Source organism: Stigmatopora argus, chromosome 10, assembly GCF_051989625.1.
Source record: "Stigmatopora argus isolate UIUO_Sarg chromosome 10, RoL_Sarg_1.0, whole genome shotgun sequence".
Lineage (NCBI taxonomy): Eukaryota > Metazoa > Chordata > Actinopteri > Syngnathiformes > Syngnathidae > Stigmatopora > Stigmatopora argus.
The window spans coordinates 15,737,831-15,747,123 of record NC_135396.1 but is presented as its reverse complement, the minus strand read 5'-3'; the positions used below and the strand labels follow the sequence as shown (position 1 = coordinate 15,747,123).

At 37.6% G+C, this 9,293-nt stretch overlaps 1 protein-coding gene across 8 annotated transcripts in view; it reads right to left on the bottom strand.

The window, feature by feature from the left end:
* Window positions 1-2,810: 2,810 nt before the first annotated feature.
* Window positions 2,811-9,293, bottom strand: part of gria4a (glutamate receptor, ionotropic, AMPA 4a) — a 132,466-nt gene continuing 125,983 nt past the window's right edge. Inside the window, exons 16-18 of one of the 8 annotated variants that reach the window (XM_077612311.1) lie at window positions 9,179-9,293; window positions 6,088-6,225; window positions 2,811-3,177 (exon numbers count right to left, since the gene is read on the bottom strand). In XM_077612311.1, the coding sequence (XP_077468437.1) occupies window positions 3,013-3,177; window positions 6,088-6,225; window positions 9,179-9,293 (418 nt within the window). In that variant the 3' untranslated portion in view covers window positions 2,811-3,012. Of the gene's footprint in view, window positions 3,178-5,977 lie in introns of those variants that run through there. The other 7 variants (XM_077612312.1, XM_077612313.1, XM_077612314.1 and 4 more) reach the window with 7 other exon arrangements.

Genomic DNA, 9,293 nt, shown 5'->3' with positions numbered 1-9,293 from the left:
AGTTTGCATGTTCTCCCCGGGCCTGCGTGGGTATTTTCTGGGTACTCTATACTCTATACTATATATACACACACAGTGGGGCAACTACTGGTATTTAGTCAACCACCAATTGTGCAAGTTCTCCTACTTGAAGAGATTAGAGAGGCCTGTAATTGTCAACATGGGTAAACCTCAACCATGAGAGACAGAATGTGGAAAAAAAACTGAAAATCACATATTGTTTGATTTTTAAAGAATTTATTTCCAAATTAGAGTGCAAAATAAGTATTTGGTCACCTACAAACAAGCAAGAAACATCATGCTTTGGGGCTGTTTTTCTGCTAAGGGACCATAACGACTGATCTGTGTAAAGGAAAGAATGATTGGGGGACCTGTATCGAGAGATTTTGAGTGAAAATGTCCTTCCATCAGCAAGGACATTGAAGATGAGACGTGGCTGGGTCTTAGAGCCAGGGCAACAAAGGAGTGGCTTCGTAAGAAGCATTTCAAGGTCCTGGAGTGGCCTAGCCAGTCTCCAGATCTCAACCCCATAGAAAATCTGTGGAGGAAGTTGAAAGTCCGTGTTGCCCAATGACAGCCCCAAAACATCACTGTTCTAGAGGAGATCTGCATGGAGGAATGGGCCAAAATACCAGCAAGTGTGTGATAAGATTGTGAAGAGTTACAGAAAACGTTTGGCATCCGTTATTGCCAACAAAGGGTACATAACAAAGTATTGAGATAAACTTTTGGTATTGACCAAATACTTATTTTCCACCACAATTTGCAAATAAATTCTTTAAAAATCAAACAATGTGACTTTGTTTTTTTCCACATTCTGTCTCTCATGGTTGAGGTTTACCCATGTTGACAATTACAGGCATCTCTAATCTTTTCAAGTAGGATAACTTGCACAATTGGTGGTTGACTAAATACTTATTTGCCCCACTGTATGTATGTATGTATGTATGTATATATATATATATATATATATATATATATATATATATATATATATATATATATATATATATATATATTTAATATAGTGTACTCGATGGTCTCTCAAGCTGTTTCATATTCTCTATAGAGTTCGATAGACATAAATATTTGTTTTTCTATAGATATATATATTTACATATATAATATGTAGATTTATAAAAAAAAGATTTAGTTACAAGTAGTGGCAATTTAGTTTGTTTTCATTATTGCAATTAATTATCTAACATGTTTTAAAAAGACAATGTGAGTTTTGCTACATGTTATTTACAAGTTTTAAAAAGCAAGCTTTCTGAGGTGATGCTTTCATAACTACTTGAGCAGTTTTTTTAATTTCCCCAGAGAAAAAGATTTCGACTACAAGTTGATATGGTTCAGATTAATCAAAGCTTTCTCTTTATACATGAATGGTTATCAACGTGGCTGACTACAATGGGACACTTATTTGTTTGCAAATGTAAAGATTAATTTGTACTGGCTCTTATCAAGTGTATTTATGAATACATATGACGCACTTAAGCAATTTATACATATTTTATTCACAATCATAGCAACTTCTGACATTTTATTTAATTTCAGTGTTCACCAATTTGCTGTTCACCTTACGCTTGCCTTTCTGGCACTTTATCGGTGTCAACATTTAAAAGGGCTGCATCCTGCACATAATGTTGAAACTTGTCATAATTTAGTGAGGGTTTTACTGCAGACCAAATGTCGGCTTTTTTGTGGCAGATACATTGCTATTATCCTTAGTGACTACTCATATCTCGAGTTTTTTTTGCATCAACAAAAATATTTCATAAAGGCAGCATGATGTAGAAAAAAGAAAAACAGTTAAAGTATTTAAAAAAATGAATAAATTGCTATTGGGATGTGAAACTTTCTATTAGATGAGTTTACAGTAGCAATGGGAAAATTTAACGACCTAACATGAAGGCATTAGACTTCTGTGAGAACATGTTACTTTAGTTAATGGCTAGGCCTTCCCATTTAATGAGGCCCGCTGTGCCTCTAAATGCATTGCTTCATATAGCTCTCATTGGCTGAACTGAACCTAATGTGCAGTATTTCACTGGTCGCTTAATTACTTTACAGCTCCCAATCCAGGAGCCCAAGATTGCCTGCGGGTCATTGTTCAGACCAGAACATGGTTATAAATTCACAATCAATCTTTAATATGTGTTACTCTGACTAGTAATTTCTCTGGCCATTTGCAAACATCCATAAGGTCCCACTGTTGTCCTGTCATATCATTACGTAGATATCCTCTCATGTTCATTTTTCTTTTATCGTTGCACATTAAAGTGAAACTTCCTAATTGTTTTCCAGCAAAATTACGCTATTACTCACCTAATTAATATTTATTGAGTAGGTGAAAGTCTACTGATTTGTTAGAAATGCATATGTATTCTCAAGCCAGTGTATAGAGCACACATAGCAACATGGCTATTTTGTCTGTTCCGTAGTGGCTGTTTGCCTTGCTGTGTGGGGCCTCAGCTCATTTTGAGAAATAAGATAGCTTTGTCGTTCATTTTAAAATGTCCATGGTAAACTCTGCATTGTCCAAAAAGTTCAAGATACAGTTGTCTGGTCTTCTAAGAGGATGCACCTGGCACTTTGCAGGCATAATGATAACAGCCATGACATTATGATCGAGATAAAAGTTCATCTTTGTAAGGCGTTGTTGAAGGGTGGGCTTTAATGACTGAGACTCTCTGATGAAGAAAAGATGAGAGGTTTTTCTTCATTATGACAATGGTTACATCTCAGCCATTTGTTTGCTTTTCTATCAGTTTGTGTGGAGGAATGCTTGACCCCCAACCCCCCCCCCCCCCACCCCCACCCCCCAAAAGCTTGCTGTAAAGAATTAGACTTTGCGATTTCATGTTTTCAATAAAATAAGTCAGAGGCAACAAGGAAAACAATTAAAAAATGTGTGTCATCTGAGGATAAAGTCATGAAAATTATCGTGATCCTTCAACATGAGTCTGCAAGTTGGTGTGTCATTAAGGCACAGCGGATCTTTTTTGGTTTTCAGGGCAGTCCAGAGGAGACCACTGCAAGGCCTGGGTGTTGCAGGGTGGTGTGGCCAGTGTGCACGGCTTTGGGACAGTCCGGCGTTAGAACGCGGCCATTCTCTCCCACACTTCCTGTGATGGACAGACGGGCCTTGTTCCGCATGGCTTCAGAAAAAGACAGCTAGATGAAAAAGGGCGGGAAAGAGGTTTGTCAAGCTACTTGTGAAAAGCGTACCTCCAGAATTTAAAGACTGTTTCATAAGTGCTCTCATTTCTTTTAACACACACACACACACATGCATGCATTTGACATTATCATGCATGGGTCTTCACGCATCTTGGTATACACACCACAAGTATGCTAGTAAGTTGGAATGGTGCAGTCACATCAGTTAGTTTTCTGTTCAAAAGTAATATTAAAGTGGAAAAGCACCCTGCTTTGAACAGATCACTCAGAAGGGAAATGATCAACAATAACAATGAAAGATTACAAGAGTCTTCTATATTCATTTCTTGTCATGTGGCTGCTTGCCAGAATAAGGAGACATTGAAAAAACAAAATGGATTGGAATATAGTAAAGCAACCGACAGTGTAAAATTGTTGGCATGATTTATTGTATGTAATGCAAAACATTATGCTTGAACTTAGTATTCCAATTACCAATTATTACATAATTAATTGGGTTTGAATGGTACCACTGTTCGTACCATTCTTTAGCGAAGTGGATGAATTGTAACTCCTAGTGTGAATGCACCACCAACCATGGATTACACAGAAGGGCCATAAGCATCCAATGCTGACATACATAGTCGATCAAAGGCCAAGGAAAATGCAAGCAACAAATTGACCAACACAGAAGGAAGATTTATATCGTAGACATCTGCATTTTATAGTGACCATGCAGTTTGAGGTGTTGTGAGGGAGTTTGGTAGGGAGCAGCTTTCGGTGATTCCAAAAGTGTGAAGATGGTAATTAAAAAGGTACCATCTTTGGAAGGTGAATATTTGAGAAATACAAAGGTAATCAAGCCACTCAAACTTTTCTTTTAGGGTTCAGATTTATAGTTAGGGAGTAAGTGCTTCTATTACTGCTCGTAATGAGGGTGAATCTTCACATGGGCAGGCTACTGCTTTATGTTTGTTGTTATTCTATCTCGAGTAAAAATCCAAATAAGGTAATTTACTTTTTCACTTAATAATCGACACGTTTTTCCCCCCACTTCATTTAAAGTCCCATTATCATCTCTCGAGATACTAAATTCGATAGATTGGACTTCAGTGAGCCACAAGCTGTTATGCTTTTGTTGGTAAGATAAACGCCAAAAAGAACAATGTGTGATATGTATGTAATTTATTCTTTCCACCTAATATTCGGCAAGTTTTTCCCCACTTCATTTAAAGTCCCATTATCATATCCCTAGAGACTGAATTCGACAGATTGGACTTCAGTGAGCCACAAGCTATTATGCTTTTTTTGGAAACAAACCTCAAAAAGAGCAATATATGATATGTATGTAAAATCTTAAAATCATGTTCTCCGCAACTTCTGATCAATTTTCAATTGTGTATCGCAACAAGTCTCGACTACTGTTTTCCATTGAGGCATATGCCCTCCTCTGCTATCCTTGCCTTTGATTACGTCATCATTTTCTAATCTGCAGAGGCAAATCGTTCCAAAAATTATTTTGATTGCAGTACTTATGGATCTGTGAGTCTTGATAAGTGATATTTGAACACTTTGACAATATTTAATAATTTAGTGGATGTTGAAAAGTTTGTGACAGTGAGACTATAATTTCTATTTTTATCATTTTTATTTAAAATGATTAAGTAGCTGTGCTCCATGAAGTCTTTGCTGATAAGGTTTTCCCCTGCAGCGATACCGGACTGTTTTTAAGTGAATTGTGTGTATGTGTAGGGTGGAGAGGGGGGATCAAGTGAAAGAACCTCATTGGTTCATCCACAACAGTGAAACATTTCCGTTATCACTTGTTTTGTCATTAATGTAGTTTCCGATTTTTACAGTCTCATAATGCCGTGGTCTTTAGAGCTGCTTTAAATGTGAGGAATGTCTCACATAGGCTTCCTCGTGTAATTTCTATCATATAAAAGCTGAAAGTTTGCTTTCGCTTTGTTGTTGTGCGGCCTTTGCGACTGTACTGTCTAACTTATAACTATGCCTTTTCTTGCTACTGTCACAATGAAATTTCCCGAATACGGGATGAATAAAGTTATCCAATCCAATCCAATCAAAAAACTAACTGATGAAAGCTGCTGTCTACACTGAACATAAACCATTTGTAGCTGGGAGCCATCATATCTTAATGAGCAAATCTGTGTGAAACTGTCAGAATTGTCTAAGATTCTTAGATATGTATAAAGGAACAATAAAGATTAAGAATTTGGCTTAGTTTGAGCTCCTGCTGCTTGCATGGATTTTCTTCGGGCTGATTGGTTGGGAGTCAATTGTATGATTTAACATGGTTCCATGTAGTTAAATATACTTTGGATAAAACATGGAGTTCCAGAGTAAAATAATATTCATCCTAATAATAACCTGTACAATAGTATTTATGGAGTTGTGCATCCGTGCTCCATTGCTTTGTTACCTATTGGCTAAGACTATAATGCAGTTGTCTAGTTACGTCAGTAGCTATGAGCATCACCATTACTGTTATGTCATCATCATTTTCATCATAATTTTGCAGCCAAAGAAGGTGGAAGCAAATCTAGCAGAGGGACAACACCAAAATTCTTTACATTTTCAAGCAAAAAAATAAACATGGAGACAAAATAAGCTTTGAAAAATTAAATTAACATTGGCTCCACATTGCTTGACTGCATGTACTCATGACCACATGAAACAACAAGACGTTTCCGCAATGACAGCCCCTGGCATGAACATCAACAACAAACTGCAGCACCACCATGATAACCATCACCAGCATCATGACCCCACCTAGACGGCCTCTAAATCCTACCCCTAGATCTTGACCCCCTCGGAGCCGTACACGTTGTACCCCTCCCTATAAGTGGCTAGATTCTGGGTGCTGGGGGAGGGGCTGGGGCAGTGGGGGGGGCTAAGGTCCACCTTCATGCGCTTGGCTTCGGCCCGTGACTTGTAGCAGAACTCGACCAATGCCACAAGCATGGCAAGGCCCAGGCCGCCCACGAGGATGTAGAAGACCCCGGCCACGTTTGACAGGCTCAGGGCCTGAGACGACTTGTCCTGTGGAGAGCAGAAGGGGGAGTTGTGTTTGGGAAGGGGGCAAGGTGGAAGTCCGTGGGGAATGATGTCGAGGAGTATTAGAGTGAAAGTAAGTCAGGGAAAAAACGAAAAAAAGAATCAAGGTGAGAGGGAGGAGATAAGAGGTAAAGATAAAATAAAGGAGATGAGTAATGGAAAGCGGAGAAGAGAGACACAAGGCATAGGGGGTTAGATACATTCTTTTGCCTTAGATTTCCAGTCAATTAATGAGCCACAATCATGTTCTAAATCATAAACAATTTTTACTTTGTCCTACATCGACAGTGGTATTTTCTACAGTTCAAGCTAAAAACAGTTCTACATAATGTAGGCATTGTGCAATTTCAAAACTCCAAAAAGTGCTTGTCATGCTAATTTTCTGTTTGATGGGTTAGTAATTTCCCCTAAATGCCATCCAGGAAAAAACAGGTTAAACTGGCATTGATATTTAGGCAATTTTAGTTTAAAGCATGGCATTCTTATTGATGATTCACAGTAGACCATTTGAACTAAAACCCAACAACTGTTTTGTAACAGTGTGCAGAGCAGATGCTCAAACGTTTGGAAATAGCACTCTCTTCTTTTCGTCTAAATTCACATGTATCACTTTAAAATAGTCAATTAGTGCATTTATACATAATCTGTGTTAAATTTCATCATTATAAATATGAGAATGAAACATGAATGTGACCTTAGTCTAATGACATCCGGCAGTGCTTATTCTAGATTTTATTTCTGACGCAAATTGCAATGAGAATGACTTTGCCACAGATTGCTACAGAAACTGAACAGAAAGCGATCATCTGTTGTTGTTTTTTAACATTTGATGTTAGTGATTTACCATCGTCTAATTTGATTTTTTTTCTCCTGATGTAAAGCACAATATTTTGGGAGGTTAATAAAGCAAACAGAAGTTTTGCTATGACAGTAGTTGCAGTAATCTGGAGCATTTTGAGGATGAAAGTTTCAGGCTAACATTCTGAGCTGTAGCTGCGTGAGACTGACCTTACTTCCAGAGTCCTTGGGTCCACATTCTCCCTTGTCATACCACCATTTGTTTTTCAGTTTGTCTAAGACGCCCGCTTCGCTCAGTTTCAAAACGGCAAGGTTTACCGGGGTTCTTTGCGTGTAAAAATAACATAAATAACATCATAGGACATGTTATTTTATGTTATTAAAGTCTTTCACATTAGCATTGCACAGCTCAGTCATATAGTTAACAGTTTTCTTATCAGTCGAGACCAAGTGACCTAGCATAGATCCCACTGAGTACATGTGTGTATCCTCGTTGAGTAGGGGCTGGGGGGAGTGGATTTACGCGAGCTACAGACATATGAGTGGGACCCACCTTTGTCACTTCATGTAACACAACCATACTACCCCAGCTGGTACTTAATAAATCACACACAAGTACTGTCAAGCCAGAAATACTCAACCTCTCTATAAAGAAGTTTGCTCTGTTGTATGTTTGGGAAAAATCATGATAAAGGAATGTCTGAGACACTGCACTTGTTCTTGAAAATCTTGTACAAAACTCCTTTTTGTCATTTCACAATACGTTCGAATAAGTAGGCACTACTTTTGATTGTGGCTGTGCCAAATAATTAAGCACTGTCCAAGACAATCAATTACTTGGTAATACAACATTTCATACCAAACAAATATAAGATTGACTGTTATATTATATTTTACTATTCTAATCATATTCATACTGAGTTTTACCCTTAGTTCACTATCATTTTAAAAATATCCACCTGCATAATAAAACCGGACATATTAGAAAAAATGAAATTAAATAAACATTTTACTCTTTTCACTTTGTATTACTGTAAACATTGCACTGTTTAAGAACAAATGTATATTTATACGATTATTTAAACTGCCCTTCTCCCAGAATCCAAAGTTATTTTTTGCTCAATCAGGCTTTTCCCACTATGGCCGCATACTTTAATAATTTTATTTATAAGTAGTATTCACATTTTCACATTATTTTAGGTGTGGGGGAGTCTTTTGTTTTATGAGATAAAATGCGCCAGTATTTGCATAGTAGGAAAGCAGGAAAATATAATTTTAATTCAGCATACAAGCAATCATTTTTTCATTATCAAATTTTCCATTTTGCACTATGAAAGCCAGTAATTACCAGCAATCCCGTTTAGTAATTATATCATAGTCTTTTAACAGTACAAATAGTGCATTTTAAAAATGGTACAATATATTTTTTTATACGATTTGATATTTGTCTTTAAGAAATGTAACTTAGTAGCTACTTTTCAGGTTGAAAATATGCTATAAAAATACAAATTTGGCATAATTTTTTACAAACCGACCAAACGTTTTTGTTAATCTTTCATTTCACTGTGCCATTGTCAATTATTAATTTAATCCCATATGCAAAATACTTTTGCAGGTATGTAGCAGATATGCCTTAATTGCCTCTTTGTCAGTGGTTATTCCCTTTTGTTTAATTTTTTGTTTACAGCTTTTCACAGAGCACTACTAGTGGGCGAACATTCCTGGCTTCACAGTATTTGGATCGTCTTGAAACAGTCAACGCAAAACCTTCTCATCACCTTGCTCTTTACTTTTAGAAATAAGTGTGAAACATGTTGTTACAATAATTTGATGAAGTGTAGTTTGTGAGTAATATTTATCTTTTAATAAACTCGTGTTGTACCAGAGTCAAAGGCTTTGCACCTTTTTGTCAAGAAAAGATGCGCACTGTTGACAACAGCTGCAACCTTGAGTTTACATTTAAGAAGAAGGTGTCTCAGGAGGTTTTGAGAATTACTTTGCCCTTTGCCTACACTTTTCACCGGGGCAGATGCTTGCATTACTCTCCCAGGAGGGGGGCCATCGCAGGCTCCCCAGCCGGTGATTGGACCCTGTACCCTCCGGGTGGGGTTGGGGACGGGGGCAGACAGAGAGGGCTAACCTTGGAATCCCCTCCCCCGCTGCCACATTCTCCTTTGTCATACCACCACTTGTTTTTCAATTTGTCCAACAGGCCCTGCTCGTTGAGCTTTAGCACGGCCAGGTTGACCGCATTT